General features: G+C 36.2%; 1 protein-coding gene across 4 annotated transcripts in view; it reads right to left on the bottom strand.

The window, feature by feature from the left end:
• Nucleotides 1–1,802: 1,802 nt before the first annotated feature.
• The window catches only part of LOC126185137 (leucine-rich repeat protein 1-like), a 115,455-nt gene continuing 95,403 nt past the window's right edge, over nucleotides 1,803–21,854 (bottom strand). For 3 of the 4 annotated variants that reach the window (XM_049927974.1, XM_049927973.1, XM_049927975.1), the window contains exons 6-7: nucleotides 17,976–18,161; nucleotides 1,803–2,112 (exon numbers count right to left, since the gene is read on the bottom strand). In XM_049927974.1, coding sequence (XP_049783931.1) covers nucleotides 1,821–2,112; nucleotides 17,976–18,161 — 478 coding nt within the window. In that variant the 3' untranslated portion in view covers nucleotides 1,803–1,820. Of the gene's footprint in view, nucleotides 2,113–17,975; nucleotides 18,162–21,127; nucleotides 21,196–21,854 lie in introns of those variants that run through there. The other variant, XM_049927976.1, reaches the window with a different exon arrangement.

Genomic DNA, 21,854 nt, shown 5'->3' with positions numbered 1-21,854 from the left:
TTACCAGCTGATCTCACGCAAGAAAGTAACAAGACGAGAATTCTCGAGTCATCTGGCTAAGGACTTGCTGGTCGACTATGTTGCCAAAGAACATACAAGCTGAGGAATTATTAAACAGCAATAAAAAAAGTAGTCACCAGTGTACATTAAAAAAGCATAATTGTCACTGACACAGTGATAATGTAAATTCTAAATTGCTTTACTAACCAGGGCCCTACATTCTGCTTATAAGCTGACTAGTTGATGTAACTACTACACCGCTTCACTAACCATTGCACTGCATTCTACTTATAAGCCGACTAGCTGATGTAAATACTACACTGCTTTTCTAACTGGTGCCCTACTTTCTACTTATAAGTTGACTAACTGATATAAATACTATGTTGCTTTACTAACCGGTGTCCTACATTCTACATATAAGCTGACTAGCTGATGTAAATACTACATTACCTTAATAACCGGTGCCCTACATTCTGATTATCAGCTGACTAGCTGAGCCTGTAATTGGAGATCTAATCTACAGTCTGTGTGCCCAGACAAGATAGGTCTAACTGCTATATCTGACATCAAGAAACATCTTGACATTCTAATATTTAATGTTCCAGATTTTAAAAAAAATTGAAATACCAATATGTGATTTCTATTGTAATGCCATCCTTGAAAGAAACAGAAATTACTGTATACTTCTGTATTCTAAGAACTGTGGGGCACTTTAGGAATCTGTATTTCACCTCAACTCAGCTTAAACATCACATGAGTTTGCTATTTTAAACAGGAAACATGAAACAGTTTTTAATTTTTCAGTGTGTATTCTTTTCCCACCAACTAATGCAGTTCTTACATTCCTGCAACTACCAAACAGAGGAACTATGTAATGCCTTTTCTCATAAGTAAATCTGAAAGATTTTACAATTCCAGCAAAACCAACAACACATTTCAAGGAGCAATGTTCGTCATACTTATTTTCTTGGTTCTGAAAATACAGCTCCATTTTGAACCAGATGGAAAAAAATTCAAATTAACTTGTGTGTATTGCATTTTGTATGATTTCCTTTATATCTGAAGTGAAGCATTCTGAGCACCTGTCATAACTTCTTAGTGCAATTACTGAACAGATCTGATCCTAGTCAGCTCCAACAGCTGAAATTGTAACTCCTTGTCATCACAAAGTATGACACATATAGTAAAGTTATATAATGATTATTGTGCCAGGAGCTAGACTGTCAAAATATAAACAGCTGTGCTTTTTCTCGTTATAATGAAACCACAGAATGCAATACATAAATGTATGGAATGCAATAAGAAGTTGTACATTGTAATATCAAATCCAAAGACCTTAACCAAGGAAATGGTTTCGTATTTTGTTTAAGCAGCTACTGACAATACAAAATTACAAAGGTAACCTACACATACTGTGATACATCATGTATAAAAAGCCATTAATAACAGCAGATCACATTTAAACAAAAAACAGCACCCCTCCTTTGTTTCCACCATACTGGGATTCCCACCAGAGTACTGGTTCTCAATTTCAAACAGGATATCTGTGTCGTCTGTTGAGAATGTGACTATTAATTCTGATACACAGATGCAATACAGTTAAATTACATTAGGGTAGCATATAATACACAGAGCTTTGTATATTACAAATTTTTGCTGCTTTTTTTTTTGTTATGGTAGACATAAATGTAAGCGCAGAAACCATGTTACAAGCTATAGCTTTTACTGTTACTTTAAAACTCTGGTGGTACACAAGCAGTCCCCACTCCCCCCCCCCCCCCCACCCCCTTCATACACACCCCTGAAACCGTAAATATAGCTCAACAGATATGTCGCACCACATTCTCATACTCATCGGGTGTTAAATGATTGAGTACCTCACAAAACTTCAACTCTGGGTGCATACACCTCCTTGAACACACATTTCTTACATCAGTTACACTATTTAAGTATTCTCTTTCTGGAACAATCTCAGCATAAATCCTGGAATATGATATGAAGCAGCAAGGAATAAAATTTTCAAAATATGCACCAGTGCAAACATCACACTTCCGTGCCCTCTGCAAGTACTCCACAACAGAATTTGGTAGAGTGCGCCATGATACAGGCACTCTGAAACAAGAAAACGTCATTTCAAAGTGAATATCAAGGAAAAAAATAATGGTACCACTCAATATACAAGCAGATTCACATTGCAATATACAAGCAGATTCACATTGCTACAAAATCTGCCACATCATCACAACTGTCTGTTAAAAAAAAATGGCTACATGCCTCTCAAAACCACACTGTTTAGAATTACAAAATTATTTTCACAAGAGGGGATTAATAAGCATGGGAAAAACTGTAATAAATTAGAAAAATAGTAAGGCAGTTTTTGTGTGTGTGTGTGTGTGTGTGTGTGTGTGTTTTAATTTGGTAGCTAAAGAAGCCAGCTGCTTTGTCCTGACAGCTTCAATATTTCTGCAGCTACATTTGGTTCAGTAGATTTTTTTTGTGAGCAGTTGTGACACCCAGAAGATGGTGATCTTTGTCACATTCAGATAATATTGTGCAAGATGTTAAAAACGGATTCTTTACTGATTCTCTCTTTTCTCATCATTGCTTTGATTGTGATACACAAGTCTTGGAGCACGAGGGCCTCTTTCGTGATTCTCGGTTCTTCACAGAGAGATGGTCTGACACTTTGTTCTTCATCATTCAGACTTGTTTCACAACACTGGAAGTGTCTGTGCCACTAACCACTATTGTATGATCAAACATAGTTGCTGTACACTTCCACCAGCTTATCATAGATTGTTGCAGGGTTGTTCCCCTACAAATTCAGAAAATGAATTACCAACCTAACCCACTTTATCAATAGGCCACACCACTTCACTTTGGTTCCTCTAGTGGCATGATATAGTACTGGGGCACAGTGAAATATGTCTACCAGGGCTGCAGATGTGTGTGCAAACAAACAAGAAATTAATTACATAACTTTTTTTTTGAGGTCATAACTAAAACTGCTTGACTCCACTTTGTACTGTGTAAGCATTTAAGTAAAGAGTAAAGTTAATCTGCAGAACATTCTTCTTTGCATGACATTTTAAAGAAATGATGCGTGTATTTCAATTAACTAGGTTACCTGATATACTGTACAAGTGTATTCTTTTGTTGTGATTTATGAACCGTAAGAATTTATCAAAAATCAATTAGGTTTATAAAGAGCCTGCTCCTCCATATTCAAGCATTTCACAATTGTTAGCAGAACTCAAGTCTGTAGTACTTGTACTTGAGGTGATTCATGTGGACATCTGAACATTGCAGAAGATGGAAGGAATATTATAACTTAATGTCCTTTTGATGACAGTGTTCTTAGAGACTGAGCTTAGTCTCAAATTGAACATGGGTAGGGAATGCAATTGACTGTGGCCTTTCAAAGGGAACAATCTTACTATTCACTTTTATTGAGTTGGCGGATCAATAGTTTTTCTTGCACAAAGATTGTGTGTGCAAATCTCTCTGTCACCTCACTCAATCTGAAATTAGAACAACAGATGAGGAAATGAGAAAATGCACAATACCATAATGGAGTTAAAAGGTGTCCAAAATAGGTGACACCATAAGCCTATCAGAAGGAAGAATACCGCATATTTTACATTGAGAACTGTTAGGGGCAACTCTGAACAATACCACATTTGTGGAACAGCGACAAAAATTAGATGAGAAAATACATTTTTCAGCAATATTTGGACCAGTTTTGAAGCGAACATTACTGATTTTGGTGGTAACAAAGCACATGAGAAAAGTATGTGCAACAGTAAAACAGTTTGATGACAACACAAAACTTTATGATACAGGACAAGCATTTGCATATACATGTCCAAAACAGCCAAAAACAGAGTCCATGACAATAGCATAGCAAAGTTCAGTTCATGAGAGCAGCGTATTAGTAATGATCGTAACAGTGCAAGTGAGAGTGAATTATGAATTATGAATTTTGTGGCCTCTTCCCCAGCTTATATGTCAGCAGTTGGTGCCTCAATGTGCCGTGGTAGTACTGGTAGGCACAGGCATCAGTGAGGCCCTGCCCCGGGGTCGTTGGTGGCGCGGGCTGGCCTGTACTGAACCTAGCAAAGGTGCATGCAAGCTGGCAGCATTGGCTCATGTGGGTGCCCTGCAGCGGTGGAGGCAATGTCCAGTGCTGGTCTGACAGCTTCTGGACCAGCAATGGCCTGATTGGTCCTCACTCAGTATGGGAGGGGAAAAATTGCTGATTCACTGGCAGCAGAGGAGGTACCCACCAGTGAAGGGTGGTAATATGGGTGTGTTACAATAATTTTGTGCATCAATTTGTTACTGTGAATGAAAAATCAATTCATCCCTTCATACCAGAAACAAAAAATCAACCGAAGTATGTGTGGAAACTGTGGGCCAGAACTACACAAGGCAAAGCCTCCCACAGGAGTTGTACCCATGTTTTCGGGATACAGAAGGGATTCTTGTTATTGAGAATCTTGCAGAAGGGACAAACAATAACTGGCAAGACTTAAAAAGTCTTCCAGACAAACTAAATGAAATAAAACATGTAAAGAGAAGCCTGGGAAAAGTTACATCAGCGTACCTGCACACAATGGTGCTTTGGTACACAGAAAATTGTGCAATTTCAAGTACAATTTCTTGGATTACTCACCAAATTCACCAGATTAGGCACCCCTCTAATAATCACTTATTTCCACAGATCAAACTTTTTTTGGCTATAGATCTTCTGAGCGTGATGAGAGCTTTATGTCAGTTGAAGACAGGAATTTTGTAGACATTACAACAATTACACTTGAAGGATATGATCTACTCACCGGAGAATGTTGTACAAAGTCTCTTTTTAGTCTTTTCAGTTCATGCTCTGTGTTGAGAAGTTAATGTGTTTTTGACATAAACGACATTGCATTTCACCGCATGATTGAGGAATTTTCAACTAACCATACACTTTCTGTGACACTCACTAGGACTGCTACGTTTTTTACGCCCCAGATGTGAATTTCCCCTGCCACAAGAATGCCACAAATTCTTCTCTCCCATCCCTGCTGCCAAGTCATGTTCCCCATCCCCTGCCCCTCTCCCTCCTTTCAGTACTTACCAACACAGTATAAATTTTATAGCATTTGATGCATTGTTGCAAGAGAAGCAAAGAGAGGAACATACCTTCTTGGCAGGTTTTTCAGTACATCCTTGCTTTGGAAAGTTGTGAAAGAAATTAAAATTTCAAATTGATCCCTATATTTCTTTCCAAATGACCACAAGGAGGATAATGACACAACAGATAACAAACAATGATCACAAATGACACAAAGATAAAACAAATTAAATGCAAAATAGTATGTAGATTCAGTTACTCAGTCATATAAAATTCATCCAGTAACATGACACAGCTAGAGTTTTTGCTTTCTATCATTACTTTGCTTGAAGTGTAAGTCAAGCTGCATTGTTTGTACTGAAGCATGTGCAAAGTGATCTGATATTCACAGTTATAGAGTGAGGAGTCTATTACTGAAACCCTAATTTCTCAGACAGCCCTTGGATCTGCCAATACCTGCACACATTGTGTTCAGCGACTTCCGTACAAGCCATGACTGTTTAACATTGAGGCAGAAAACATTCTTGTGGCAGCATCTATATTTACAATGTCTCCCCACTTGTCTTCCACAGCTCTACCATGGACTGTGGCAGGCCGTAATTAGGTGGAACCCAAGTACTCAAGAAAATTTTATTACATTACACTACACTGTCATTCAGTAATCTAATGCCCATTTTGTGGATGAAATTCATGCAACTGAATCTTCAATCAGTTTTTCTGTGCAGCAAACACTAATGTTTGTAATGGTGAGCGACGCCACTGTGAGCTTGCTAATCAGCTCATAATGCTGTTCCTCACAGGTACTTGTTATCTGATATTGATAGAGCAGCCCTTAAATGATAGTGTCTTATCCAATACTATCCTAAGATACTCTGGCAGTATCATGGTATTCCATGGTGATATCACTGTACTGTATATGCTTTGTTCTGCTTGCTTCCCAATTTCTCAAGTGGAAGGCACAAAGCTGTTTTCTGGTAGTTTATGTAGTTGCCCGTAGATGACTACCCAGTGCAGCTATGTCTATACACAATATGTCAAAGTCGGAATGGTGATAAAAAGGCAACAACAAGTGTGTGGCAATCTCCATTTATTTTATTTATTTATTATTTATTTATTTTATTTATCCATCCGTTGACAATATTTATTGTATGGACGGTGTCAAGGGTACATGTAAGCCATTTCAAAGCAATGGGACACAAACATATTCGTAAAAAAGTACAAAACAAAATAATACAATGAAATTAATATAGCTTATATACATCCCTGCTTGTTATTTTAAATGCATAGTCTGTTTTTCATAAGGCTTTAGTTTTGTCCTCTCTAAACGCCAAGTCCTTATATACACAACACTGCTTAAGTATATATTTACATCACACAACAGCTGTCCTTTAAGTATGTAAATGTAATGAATGATTAGGTACAGATAGAGTATTTTCCATTTTGCCTTTATAAATATCATCAGAAAAAATTTATTGACCTACACAGTCATTTACAGAATAAAAACATTGTTCTACTAGAAATTTTTTTAAATTCTGTTTTAAATTTATCATCATCTTCTAACTGCCTGATGTTGACTGGCAGTGTGTTGTACAGTTTTGCACTGATATGGCTCACATGCCTTTGTGTATTCGTTCTTTTTGTTCGCTGAGTATGGAGTGCGCGCTATTACGGGGATTGTAGTTATGAAAGTCGGCATTTGTCTGAAAATCTGCAATGTGGGTCCTGACATACAATACACATTTGTACATGTATAATGATGGTATAGTAAGTATTCTAAGCTTTTTGAATATGGGTTTGCAGTGTGTCTGTGGATGACTGAGTTATTATTCGGATGGCCCTCATCTGCAACAAAAAATTTTGTTTTAGGCTCCCTGTTGTGGAACCCCAAAATATTATTCCGTATGTGGCAAGAGATAGAAAATAGCCAAAATATGCCATTCTGGAACCCTCTGCAGTACAAACATTTGCGATAATTCTGAGGGCAAAACAGGTGGAATTAAGTTTCTGTGCAAGTTTTATTACGTGGTCATTAAAATTTAAGTTTTCATCCACATAAATCCCCAACAATTTTGTGGCTGTCACTCTGTCTAAGACTTTGTCACCCCACACCAGATTGAGATTTACATTTTGACATCTTTTCCTAAACTGCATATAATTTGTTTTATTTACATTCAATGTCAACCAGTTTGCATTGAACCAAGAGTGGATGTAATTTAGTACTTTATCAGCAGTTGTTGGTAGCAATTGCTTTGGTGCACTTATTATCACACTAGTATCATCTGCAAATATTATTGCTTTGGCTGCATCATATGAGGTGTGAAAATCATTTATATATGCAAGAAACAGTATGGGGCCCTAGGATGCTGCCTTGTGGTACTCCAATTTCTACATTTTTTGCCTCTGATACTGAATTTATTTTGTGGTTGGAGTAAGTTGATGTCAGTCCTACAACCTGTGTTCTGTTTTTTTTTTTTTAGGTATGATTCAAACCATTTTTTTTCCTATCCCATGTATACCCAACACTTCTGATTTTTCTAAAAGCATGTCCTGGTTCACAGTGTCAAAAGCTTTGGAGAGGTCTAAATTTACTCCTACTACACTATAATCTTTTTCTAGATGTTTGATTATTTGTTCAGTGTACCACATTACTGCTGTTTCAGTATTTTTACGTGCTTGGAAGCCATGCTGATTTCTGTTTAGTAAATTATGGTCATTTAGATATTTGTTGATTCGGTGCTTCATCAGTTTTTCTAATATTTTTGAAAATGCTGAGAGGAGAGATATTGGGCGATAGTTTTTTACCTTATACTTGTTGCCGTTTTTAAATAATGGCTTCACTTTTGAAATTCTCAGCCTTTCTGGAAAAGCTCCTTCACTGAATGATAAATTGGCTATGTGTGCAAAGGGCTTTGCGATTTGTGGTGCTGTCCTTGTTATGATTGACACAGGTACCTCATCTATGCCAGCCGACATTTTGGGTTTCAAGTTTTGTATGACTTTCAACATTTCACCCTCATTTGTTGGCTCTACCCTCATCCTACAAGCTGTTTTTGGATATTCAGGTTTTTCTTCGTTTGTAAATTTTAAGCTTAATTAATTTGTTGCATTTATGAAATAATTGTTAAAATAATTTGGCAAATCTTGTTTATTAATATTGACATTTTTTAAATTTTTGAGGCTAATGTCCTGGTTTTCACAACTCTTCCCTGTTTCAGTCTTCACAATACCCCATATGGCTTTTGATTTGTTTTCAGACTGTCTTATAAAACGTTCATTACTCATGAATTTTGCTTTAACAATTACTTTTCTCTATACCCTCTTGTAATTCCTGACATATTCTATGAATTGTGGGTCTGTGGATGTTTTTATTTTAGAAATTAGTCTCTTTAGTGTTCCACAGGAAGTTTTGATGCCAGCTGTGATCCAAGAACTTGGCTTTGTATTGCCATGTGACCTGATTGTTGACAGCTTTTTTGGAAAACACATTTCAAAACATCCCATGAAAATGGAAGAAAATGATCTATATGCATCATTTGTATTGGATAGTACTTCTGCCCAAGCCTCATTAGTTAGCATATTTATGAATTCTACACAGTTTTCTGTAGAAAAATTTCTTTTATGCATGAAGTGTGTTTTTTTTTCTCTTTCAGTAGCCTTGAAGCAGGTTGAAACTACATAACAGATTTAGGAACTGGTCTTTTAGCCTACTTTCACTCATAAGATTAATATTGAAGTCACCACACACAACTACAGTGGCTCTATCGGTGAACAGAGTGTTAAGCAACATTTCTAATTGGTTAAAGAATATGTCTGCATCACCAGTAGGTGGTCTGTATATTGCTATGACTATGACTTTTCCCTGTATTTCATTCAACTGCACAGCTGCTGCTTCAAAATGATTTTCCACACTCAATGATTCAGCTTCACACCTTCTTTTATAGCTGATACTTGGTTTGGTAAATATACATAAACCTCCATTTTTGGTATTTTTTCTACAATATTGGCTTGCCAACTTAAACGGACGAATATTAATGCTACTTAGTTCAAAACTTCTGCACCAACCAATGCTCCACAATGCACATGCAGTCAATATTTGCACTGTTCATAGGTACCTCAAGTTCTAATGATTTATTTCTAAGGCACTGAATGTTTAAGCTTAGAATCTGCAGGTGATGAGGATGAGAACTGGTTACATTTGTATTTACATTTTGTGGTGTCATACTCTGTTCCTTGCCCTGGCGAGGTACCAAAAATCCTCCAGAAGGACAGGTGTTCTGCACCTTGTAGGTCATTCACTGGGATATGGCGAGTTGCTTGCTGCTGCTGCTGCTGCTGCTGCTGCTGGTGTAGCTCCCAGTGTTATTGATGCTGTCATTTCTGTTGTTGTTGTTGATGATGATGATTGTGGTATAGCTGTTTCTGATACTTCAGGTGTTGGGTCTGTTGTTATTGATATGCTTCCTTTTGAACTGCTAGCACTTGGGGTGTTTTCTTGCAATGTCAGAACATCACACTTGTCTTGTAGTGGTGATGCTTCAGTTTCAGATTTACCAAGTAGTTTGTGGTTATTGTCCTTGAGGGGAATTACGTTTGAAGTGTCACAACTTACTTTCGTTTTGGCATTTACTATTTCTATTATTTTTGCAATTACGAATTTTTTTCCTAATCTATTTAGGTGGAAACCATGTCTAGTATGGAATCTCCTTCCTAGTTTGCTTATATCAATGAATGTCACATTTTCAAATTGTCTGCATATCTGTTTCATCTCACGATTTGCACTTTCCACCTCTTTGTTAACGCAGGACCATTCCGCTAGGTCATGACGATGTGGTACTGAAAATACAATGACGTTTGTACATCTTAGTTCATACAGTCGCCTCTTTAGCGAAAGCTACAGATCTTGTTTTTCGTTTCTTGCGACGTCATTTGTTCCCGCCAGGAAAACGGCAAAGTCTTTCTTACTTAATGTGGGAATTTTTTCGTGGCTTATTGAAGTTGCTGTGCAGAATTTTGCACCTGGTTTCACCATGAAAGTTAAGTTCACATCGCTTTTGTTACGAAAGTCAGTAGCTATGTTTCGCCCTTGACTGTCTGAATATACGTATTTCGATTTTTGTAATTGTTTTGGAGCTACAAAATGTAGGCCTAACTGCGCTGTTTATTTCCTCTTTCTTTTTCACACAAGCCGATAATCCATCGGAACTACATAAGGTCGGCAGATGTTTGTTTACTAAATTTACGTCGGATTTCTTGTTTTTCTGCATCAACGATTTTTTTTGTTCTGGCTTATTTACAAGATCCTTTTGCTTTTCACATAGTTCATGAGCACTAGCACTAGACACTGCACTTCCACAATCTGTTGTGGAAAGTACTTGAAATTAATTGCCGTGCACGAAGCTTACATTTATTTCACAATTCTCTTGATCTTGTACTTTTTGTTTGCGGTCGCTGCACTTCACCTTTGTCCACTTTTCGGGAACTGTCGAACTATCTTGTAGAAAATGTGGTGTGTTCACTTCAGTTTTTCTTTCTTGAATTTTAGTAATATCCATTTTCAGGGCATTTATTACGAACTGTAGGCTACTAATTCGTTCATTTAGCTTCGTAATTTCGCCCTTGCAGTTTTCACACAATTTTTTTTTTTTTTTTGTAGTAAAATTTACGTTTTTGTGGAGAGACAGATTTCGAACTTTTACCTTCGACGCCATCTTGTCGTGTTTCAGTTATGACTGTGTGCACGATTTTTCTTGAGAATACAGCACTGCCCCTCATAAGGCTCAAAGCATTTGACGAAGCCACCGGCACTTTCAAGGCAAAAGATTGTTAATTTAAGTGGAAATTAATAGATGACCCCTGTGTGCTTCCTTAGTTTTGTTAAGAGCATTCAACAGTTTTTTGCTCATAGTTCACAGAAATCTACTCATCTACTCATTCTGCCAGCATGGAATGTATTTCAATCATTCATTCCATACGACATTCAACCATTACATGCCTTCCATGATGGTTAATAACACCATTTAGAATTTTGTGAAATCGCTCTTGTTGTGAAAATGGAAGATAAAAATTACCTTTCATGGTTAGTTTTCAGTGATGAGGCCAATGTTCCATTCACTTGGAAAGGTGAACAGCCATAGCATATGAGGAACACAGCAGGCACATACCGTGGTTGAGTATGAGAGAGGCTCTGAAGTTTCACATCTTTTACATCATTTCTCAAGAAAATATTTAGACTCATTTCTTTCCAACAAAAAAAAAATAAATAAATAAATAAATAAAATAAAAATAAAAAAAATATTAAAGGAATCATATATCTAGATATGTTGAAGATCTACCTTTTTTCCAAAACTGTAATAAGATGCTGAAAATTTCATTTTTGAAACAGAACAGTGCACCACCACATTAGCATTTGCACTCGAGAACTTTTGTAACACCTCAAAACACTTGACACGCCTTAATGTGAACACAGATCTCTCATTCCACTACTAGCCTCCAAGGTGTGTGTGTGTGTGTGTGTGTGTGTGTGTGTGTGTGTGTGTGTGTGGGAGGGGGGGGATTCATTCTCTTCTTTTTTCTGCTTTTTGTAGGGGTTTTCGAAAGACTATCTGTGTGTCTCCCCTTCCAACAACTTTGCGTGAGATGTGACACTGCGTAACAACAGCAGTGAATTCATTAACTCCAGATACGCTCAAAAAAATATAGGGCAAGTTTGACAATTGCCTTGATGTTTGTTGTGTGCCTAGTGGAGGACTTGTGGAACATTTATGAAACATAAATGAAAACTTTGATTCTAAATGTAATTGTAAAAAGTACTTCAAGGCTGTATGTCCATACATTTAAAAACATATTTCCTAATAAAATTGGATGGTCCAATTGAAAATAAAAACTTTCAGTCCTATGCATAAGTTAATATTCATCCCAAGTTTCTATATTCATTCATGTAAAAAATATAGTCTTGTGAAACCCAATTAACCTTTTTGAAGCAACCTATATTTTGGACTATGACAGGATCATCACTCCCCTTTAAGACTACATGTTGAGAGGCAGAAACGACACACACACACTACTCATGCAACGTGAATAGAAGTATACCTATAAATGAATGATTTGAGTCAATAGAAGTATGCCTATAAATAAATGTGTTCCTACACCAGGCCTGCCAAAGTGTGGCTTGCAAGTCATTCCCCTTCAGTGAGTGCTCCCCCATTGTGTGGTGTCATTACAAGCCCGCCACAGCCGTGCCAGCCAATTGCATGGACAACTGTCCGTCAGTTGTCGTGGGTCACGAGCTCTACAATATCAATTCCCCGTACGTAAATAGCGAAAGACGTATATTACTACGACACTGATTTTCATTTTGTTATTTGACTCAAACTCTTATACTTACATTAATGAGTTATCTAAATATTTAGGTTAAATTTATATAACTCAATCTCAACAAGTTCCGCAATATCAGTTTTAGTTTGTGCTGTAGTGAAATGAAGTTGATGTCCCAACAACTCTTTTGACAATGCATTACACTGAGAGATCTAATGTACTTCTTTGAAGAAAGTGTACTTTCACAGATGTATGTTGACTTAAAAAAAAAAAGACTAAGAGCAATGTCTGCGAGTTCTGGGAACTGATATGGTGGCAAAATTTAAAAACTGCAACATCTTTTTTTCTGTTCTTCATTGGATTCTTGAATAAAATTATATCCAGCTCTATACATTCAAAATCCTTATAACAGATATGTAACTCATTGAAGACTTCACAAATTATAGAAGTAAATCTTTAAACTTTTACTTTCCTGTGTTTTTCTTTCAGTTCGCAACAGCTCGAGAAATGACAAATTTTCCACGTTTGGTTGCAATTTAAACAACTTAAGTTTACACCAGAATTTATTAATATACTTAAACATATGAGAAACTGTGCATTCATTTCCTTGAAAAGATAAATGCAAATTATTTAAATTCTCTGTAAAATCTGTTTGAAACTCCAATTCTGATAATAAAAAAAATGAAAATAATAATTTTCAAATTTTGAAGCATCCAATTTTAGTTCTCTAATCAAAATCTAGGGAAGTTCTTTTCTACGTGGGGGAAAAAAGTTAAACATTTTCCTGCAATTAACCAACAAATTTCAGAATGAAGAAGTATATCTCCATATTCCGTGTCTACTTCCAAAAATTGTTTAAATTTTCAATGGAATACAGATTGATATTTGCAATTTTCATTGCAGCTTTCACTGAGGACAGAAGGCTGTCACTTTTCCCGAACAGTTCTTCCCGAATGATGCCATGAAAAGTTAAATAATTTATTTTAGTTTTTCTTAATTGACAAACAAACCTATTTTTCCTGTCAACCGTGGCCAGTGTATCGTAGGTACTAACTGCAGAGCATTTTTAAAAACCACCTATTTTGTGGACAGGCTTTTCGACAGTGTTAAAAATATCTAAACCTGTTCTGAACACTGAGACTAAAGTACGTAACTATTCATGTACAGAAAAGTCATCCATTATTATCAGTTGACTGAGACCTATTCAATCAATACTCTTGGTGAGACACAAAGAATAATATGGATGCTTTGCAATTAAATTGTTTTGTTTCTTCTTTATGCTATTTCACATATCAAGAATTAACAGTGTTACATTACAAGCATATGTTTTAAAGTGCACAGTTGCATCAACATGGCCCACTGCTTTTGACATTCCTGGTGCACATTCTTTCACGAGTAATCCATCAGAGAAGCGTTTCTGAGCTTCTGATAATTTAAAGCATATCACAGATGATGTAGTTAAACTACTTTTGTTTTGTGTGAAGTCATGGAGTGAAGAGAAATATTGAGCAAGATTACTACCTTTGTTTTGATTTAAGTATTTTTACAAGGTTTGTGCACAAAAACGTACTTACTTTCACTTAATCATTTTTACAGGGTTTGTGTACAACAAAGTACTTACTCTCCTACTCTTCATTAAAAAGAAAGTTTTCAGTATTCTTTATTTTTGACATTCTTAAGAACCATAATAGAAAAATAGCCAGATCAATAACAGGAACCACAACCAGAATGGTGGCCACAGTAATAACCAAATGACGAACTGAATGATAGTGCAATACAAAGAAGAGTAAAGCTGAACAGAATGTCGAGAACATGCAGACGAACAAAACCACGGTGCCTCTTCGAAGTCAAAGAGATGCTGCCCCACTCGACTCCTGATAAATGAGGAAACCTAAGTCTGTGGCCAGGTCATGATAACAATGTGTGGTTAGAGTTGGAGGGGGAAGCACTCACTGGAGGAGTCTGTCTCATGAGCCACACTTTGCCAAGCCTGTCCTACACCATATACCCAACTGCAATGAAACTTTGGTGAGTAGTTGTGTGCAATCTGCATAGTTTTCTGAATTAGTACATCCATTTTGCGACAGGTGGCACAAGAGTCATTTTAACAAATGTTTTTCATGTAGTTTAGCACTGGTACACGTGTTTCTGGTGTACAAGTGAGCATACATGATGTAATTGAATTGAGTCAAATACCAACAGTGACATTTCATTTGTGTGTTATATAACACCTGGTGCTGATTGTGCAATTCCAATTGCCAGTTGACATTAGATAATAGATACCACACACATTTTCTTTTTTTCCCAGTGAGTTTGTAATAGTCATCACAAGGCATTACTTTCACTCCCAAATCAATTATGCCACCCAAATGACAAAGTGATATGTTGATCTACACATCAAGCATAAAAGAAAAAGGCATCACGAGCTTCAGAAACAGATGACAAAAGAGACGCAAGACACAACTGCTGGAGTATGCAATGTTCAAGCCTGCTCATCTGACACAGTCAAGTAATGGAAAGGAAACCTGGATACCATTTGAGTAGGCACCACTCGATCCAGAACACTGCATGCTAATTTACAGCATGGTGCATTCCATTATGATGCTAATTATGATTACAGTCTTCATTAAAGGGTAATTATGGGGAAAATGGTTCAATTATATGTGTATCATAGTGTCCTCAAATTTAAGAATGAAATACATGGAATGTACTGCATGGATGGAGAAATTAAATTGCTATAATTAAATTCACCATCCAAACTATAATGTAGGTATCAAGTGACACAAGCCAATTGAAAAATTTCTTGAAAACAAACACAAATACAATCCATGTTTCTGAATGACGTCATTCGGTGCAAAATATATGTTGTGTAAGAATTACATGACAACAGTCAAAGTGCAAGTGCAAATTATCATCATGCAGGATCACTACCACCACTGCCAAACACAGATCAGAAATTTCTTTAAATTTATTTCATGGCAAACACTGATTGACAAATCAATCAATGTTTCCATTTCAACATAGGTACTAAGTGAGAAATGGTCACCGGATTACAAATTTTATTCAGTCCACATAATGTTGTTAATATGATTGTACAGAACCGCCGAATGGTAAACATATGTATCAGTGGAGTGGACTGTGCTGTCAAACAATCACAAGCGCTCATAAAAAGTGCACACAATACATAGGGTTCTGACAAAATTTAACAGCACAAAAACTGAGAAACAATATTGACAGACACTCCAAGACACTATACTGCAACACATAAAAACAATTACTTGAAAATGGAAAACTTCCAAAATGAGCCTCTTTGTATGCAAATAACAAGCTTATAAAATCAGTGTGCCACAGAAAACAGGAAAATAAGTAATATGTCATTCACTGACCTAATGCCTGCTGTGGGCCCATCTGAAAAGAAGTCAATCACATAAGTTTGCAACACAGTTGCCCCTATTTTTGTATTACATTCACATGCAGTCCTACACGAGATGAAATAAAAGAACTTTTGTTAACTGGACGATCATCATTGGATTCTCACGCTATTTCCACGTGTGTTCAAACAGAAATTGAAATCATCAATGCATTTCATTGTCAAGCAACATGTTTTTGGAGAGACATACTGTTTGATGTATTATACTGAATTACAAAATAGGAAATTGCCACAAGCATACATTTTGGTTTGGTTGGAAGGAAAAAATCACACATCAAATTACTCAAGTTATCTCGGCAAAAATACCATATGTTGACACTGACATAAAATTATTTGAAGAGTGTCACCAAAAACAATTCATCATGCACGTCTGACAGAAAATGCACGAAACAAAACCCAAGAGACTTACTACTCAAGACTATCTCTGGCAAAGACAGATATCTACTCAAACATCAACTATCACTTTAAAGAATAAAACAGTTATGCTGAATTTAATGAGCATTTGTTTGTACTGTATTCATTGTTACCCTTGAAAACAAAGCACATATCAATGTCAAGTATTGCAATTCAGTGAAATCTATGAAGTAAATTAGCAAATGTAGCAAAAAAGGAAGCAATGTGGCAGTTAGTTTGAGTGGGAAACACCTCATCTCTCAATGAAATTGTCCAACATCAACTGGAATGTTAAATTAGTAGCAACAAAGCAGTATGGCACATTTTATCACTTTCAATCCATGAACGACATGTAACACTCACTCATTGGGCAGTGCACCTGAAAATGGACAGTGGGTGTACTTTATAACATAAAATGCACATGCAAGGGCATTGTTATCACCACCATGAACAACATTAACTGCATTTTTCTCATTGGGCAGGGATGATGTGTTTGATAAGACTCTACTTTACTCTCAACTGCCAACATACCACATATGGAATGCATCAGCAACAAATTTCAACCTCGCAAATAAGGTAAAGCAGTTGCGGGACACTCCAAATTATATTTAATCAACACATTAGGCCGTCTGTATACTATTCACCCACACAATGCAGAATGCTTCTGCTTGTGATTACTGTCACTGTATGTCAACCAACTTCCTTCCAGGAACTGAGAACAGTGAATGGTGAAGTATGTGCCACTTGTCATGAAGCTTGCCAAGAATTAAATCTTCTTGAAAATGATGCATATTGGGACATTTCATTCACTAATGCATCCGTTAGATCCTTGACGAAAACACAAAGACTACACAAGTGAATACACCCCACATCATTTGCATGCTATGGCATTTAATTCACACCAAACTTGTTAAATGAGGCACTGGTTTTGACTGAGGACATAAGCTTACCATTCTTCGAAACATAAATCCACCATGACTTTGCAACAGCACCAGACTTTCCGAAAAAAGATGATAAACAATATCATCAAAATTACCATACGAGATTTACTGTTGCCATGTATCCCACTGATTCTAACACGTATGCCATTTGCAGTGTCTGGAGCAACTTGCATTTACAACAACTATCAACAAAGTGCAGGGACAATGACAAAGTGTGTGGGCTAAATTTGGTAGATCCATGCTTCTCACGTAGACAGATGTATGTGGCCTTCTCATGCACTGGAAAACATTTTGACTTATTCATGTATGCACCAGAAGGAAAAAGAAAGAGAAAAATTATGTATCCAGCAAAACTTCAATGAACAGAATTTAAACACAAATAATTTCTTTCTTTGAGTGGCACTCAACACATGTGGGTACTCACTAGTACCTACGTATTTTAGCTTCCTGTTCGCAAGAAAACTGTAAAGTATTGCAATAATTCGTTCTTTTTAAGTGCCTGTGTGCGAATTGGTGGTTTCTATTTAAAGGTGAATGGTGGTATGTCTTGTAAACTTTTGTTTAAGTCCATTCCAAACTTTTCATCATTGCAATATTATTTTTTTGTCATCGGATCATAGTTTTCTGGTCAATCACACTAAAAATGTGATAAGTAAGCAAAGGTACAAAGGATCACATTTCAGGAGGCAAATAAGTGATCTAGGGAGAAAACTATAAGGGAATTGTGCATCAAAATTACTACAGGAACACTATAGCTCCAGAAGAAATATAAAATAATTACCTGTAGTCAATTACAACCCGGCTGGCTAATTCTTTCAGAGTTAGTGCTTCTTGATTCTGAGGTGTTTCCGATACCACAAAATACTGTGCAATGAATGGATTGTTTGACAAACTCAGGGAGAAAGTGGCATGAGGAAAAAGATTGTACGGAAATATTCGCATCCTGTTGTTGGATACTGAGAGAACTCTGGAAAAAAAAAATTAAAATATAGTATCAATTAATGAAAGAGCAACCATTATCATTTAAAATGACAGCTTCTGAAGCTAATGTTAATCCAACTTTGCTTTCCACTCATAAACAAACAAATTTCTAAGGGATTAGATTAGATTAATACAAGTTCCATGGATCATGAAAACGATATTTCGTAATGATGTGGAACGAGTCAAATTTTCCAATACATGACATAATTAAGTTAATTTAACAACATACTTAGGTTAATATAACAACTTTTTAATTTTTTTGTGTTTTTTTTATTTTATTTTTTTTTTATTTTTTTAAATTTTTTTTTATTTTTATTTTTTTTTTAATTTATATCTAAAAATTCCTCTATGGAGTAGAAGGAGTTGTCATTCAGAAATTCTTTTAATTTCTTCTTAAATACTTGTTGGTCGTCTGTCAGACTTTTGATACTATTTGGTAAGTGACCAAAGACTTTAGTGCCAGTATAATTCACCCCTTTCTGTGCCAAAGTTAGATTTAATCTTGAATAGTGAAGATCATCCTTTCTCCTAGTATTGTAGTTATGCACACTGCTATTACTTTTGAATTGGGTTTGGTTGTTAATAACAAATTTCATAAGAGAGTATATATACTGAGAAGCTACTGTGAATATCCCTAGATCCTTAAATAAATGTCTGCAGGATGATCTTGGGTGGACTCCAGCTATTATTCTGATTACACGCTTTTGTGCAATAAATAATTTCTTCCACAGTGATGAATTACCCCAAAATATGATGCCATATGAAATCAACGAGTGAAAATAGGCGTAGTAAGCTAATTTACTAAGATGTTTATCACCAAAATTTGCAATGACCCTTATTGCATAAGTAGCTGAACTCAAACGTTTCAGCAGATCATCAATGTGTTTCTTCCAATTTAATCTCTCATCAATGGACACACCTAAAAATTTGGAGTATTCTACCTTAGCTATATGCTTCTGATTAAGGTCTATATTTATTAATGGCGTCATACCATTCACTGTACGGAACTGTATGTACTGTGTCTTATCAAAATTCAGTGAGAGTCCGTTTACAAGGAACCACTTAGTAATTTTCTGAAAGACACTATTGACAATTTCATCAGTTAATTCTTGTTTGTCAGGTGTGATTACTATACTTGTATCATCAGCAAAGAGAACTAACTTTGCCTCTTCATGAATATAGAATGGCAAGTCATTAATATATATTAAGAACAACAAAGGACCCAAAACTGACCCTTGTGGAACCCCATTCTTGATAGTTCCCCAGTTTGAGGAATGTGCTGATCTTTGCATAGTATGAGAACTACTTATTTCAACTTTCTGCACTCTACCAGTTAGGTACGAATTAAACCATTTGTGCACTGTCCCACTCATGCCACAATACTTGAGCTTGTCTAGCAGAATTTCATGATTTACACAATCAAAAGCCTTTGAGAGATCACAAAAAATCCCAATGGGTGGTGTTCGGTTATTCAGATCATTCAAAATTTGATTGGTGAAAGCATATATGGCATTTTCTGTTGAAAAACCTTTCTGGAAACCAAACTGACATTTTGTTAGTACTTCATTGTTACAGATATGTGAAGCTACTCTTGAATACATTACTTTCTCAAAAATTTTGGATAAACCTGTTAGAAGGGAGATTGGACGGTAATTGTTGACATCAGATCTATCCCCCTTTTTGTGCAAAGGTATAACAATAGCATATTTCAGTCTATCAGGGAAAATGCCCTGTTCCAGAGAGCTATTACACAGGTGGCTGAGAATCTTACTTATCTGTTGAGAACAAGCTTTTAGTATTTTGCTGGAAATGCCATCAATTCCATGTGAGTTTTTGCTTTTAAGCAAGTTTATTATGTACATCGAAGTGAATCATTATGTAACATCGACAGCACTTTCTCCCACTTTTAATCTTAAGTGAATATGATAAGAAATATGCAAAACAATAAGTTGTTGGAGATCGGTGTATTTGCTCCACAGGGCAATAGTGCAAAACAAGGTCTTCAAAAAAATGGCTCTGAGCACTATGGGTCTTAACATCTGAGGTCATCAGTTCCCTAGAACTTAGAACTACTTAAACTTAACTAACCTAAGGACATCACACACATCCATGCCCAAGGCAGGATTCGAACCTGCGACTGTAGAGGTTGCACGGTTCCAGACTGAAGCACCTAGAACCGCTTGACCACACCGGCCGTCTTGGTAAGACATAATAATTTTAATGTATTTTGGTAACTTTTGTATAGAACTTCATATTTAAGTTTGTTATTAAATTTACTTCTCCTATAAGATTATTATTCAATGAAAATATTATTACACAATGCAAAACTTTTTTTCAAATTTCATTGGAAGTTTCACTAACATATTTATGATATTTAATCAGTGAAGCAGACAAGGACTGGTCAAATAATATGATCACCCTCTTAACATGGCATGGGAAACGAGAAGATTATGTAAAGTAAATTGTGGAATAAAATATAAGATCTGCAATTTCTATGTTTTATGATTTCAAGGCACTTCTAAAAAGAGTGTGTGTAACAACAGAGACAGTCACTATAGCAAGCTGTGTATATAGTCTTAGAGCCATTCCAAGAACCATTTAATATTTCTGTAACAAATTTTGCAGATTGGAAAAAATAAGAGAGAAATTGGTAATACACACATTTCTGTACTAGGTAAGTGTCTAACTACTGTTACCTGGCATTTTCATTCATTTTTTTCCCTTGAGCTAATGATTTTTTGTTGAAGTTGACAACTGATGTGTTTGTTTACTTTAGTTATTTATCAAATGTATGCATGTTCCATGGATTCAAATAGTGATGAGCTTGCCCTGGGTGTGAAATGTGTCAAGATTATGAGTATGTGTATATACATAATTGAAAACTCAACATATTTACAATGAAAATAATATCACAAAAATAATACAAGTGATAAAGTAAGACTATCTTCTCACTTCAAAGGTGTCATGTTGAGAACCATGTTTGGCAGGCCCCCTTGTTGTCATACTGTTGGACAGTCAGTCTGCAATACATATTAACAGAATTACATAAACTAAGTAATGACTAAATGCAAATAACCCAAATTGTATAATATTTTTATTAACATTAAACAATCATGAAACTATTTTAAGCAGTCACTTATTTTATAAGCTCTCATTCACAAATTCCTGAACAGAGTAGTAAGAGTGATATGGCAGATATCTGATGTATTGCAATGTTGAAAAGGGATTCACTGTCCCTGAAGGTTTTGAAGTCTATGGAAAATCAGTTGAAAATTTTTTATCAGCATACTCAGCACCTTGAGGTAATTCACTGGGCTGCCACCTGGACATTAGGCACCACCCAATGTCTCCTATGTCTGTTGTCATCACACAACTGGCACATATGATGTGACAATCACTTCGCATCCACTATTACAAAGCATGGCCACCTGTTGAGAAATCACAGCTGGAGTGGCCATGCACGATGGCTGCACAGCCCCTCTCAGTGCCATCTGTGACATGCCATCTACGTACGTTATCACCACCCAGCGATTGCTCTCAGTCTGTTCTCACTCATCATCCTATTTACTGCAGTAGCTAGAGCTGTACTGTATCTGTCTTGCCACATGGCTATGTCATACATTGCATCTGACTGGTTTTGGAGAAGCTGTCTTTTGTTTTCTGCATTGGGAGTTACAAC

The sequence above is a fragment of the Schistocerca cancellata genome, chromosome 4 (genome assembly GCF_023864275.1).
Source record: "Schistocerca cancellata isolate TAMUIC-IGC-003103 chromosome 4, iqSchCanc2.1, whole genome shotgun sequence".
Lineage (NCBI taxonomy): Eukaryota > Metazoa > Arthropoda > Insecta > Orthoptera > Acrididae > Schistocerca > Schistocerca cancellata.
Note: the sequence above shows the minus strand (reverse complement) of the source record. Positions and strands in the feature narration are given on the sequence as shown.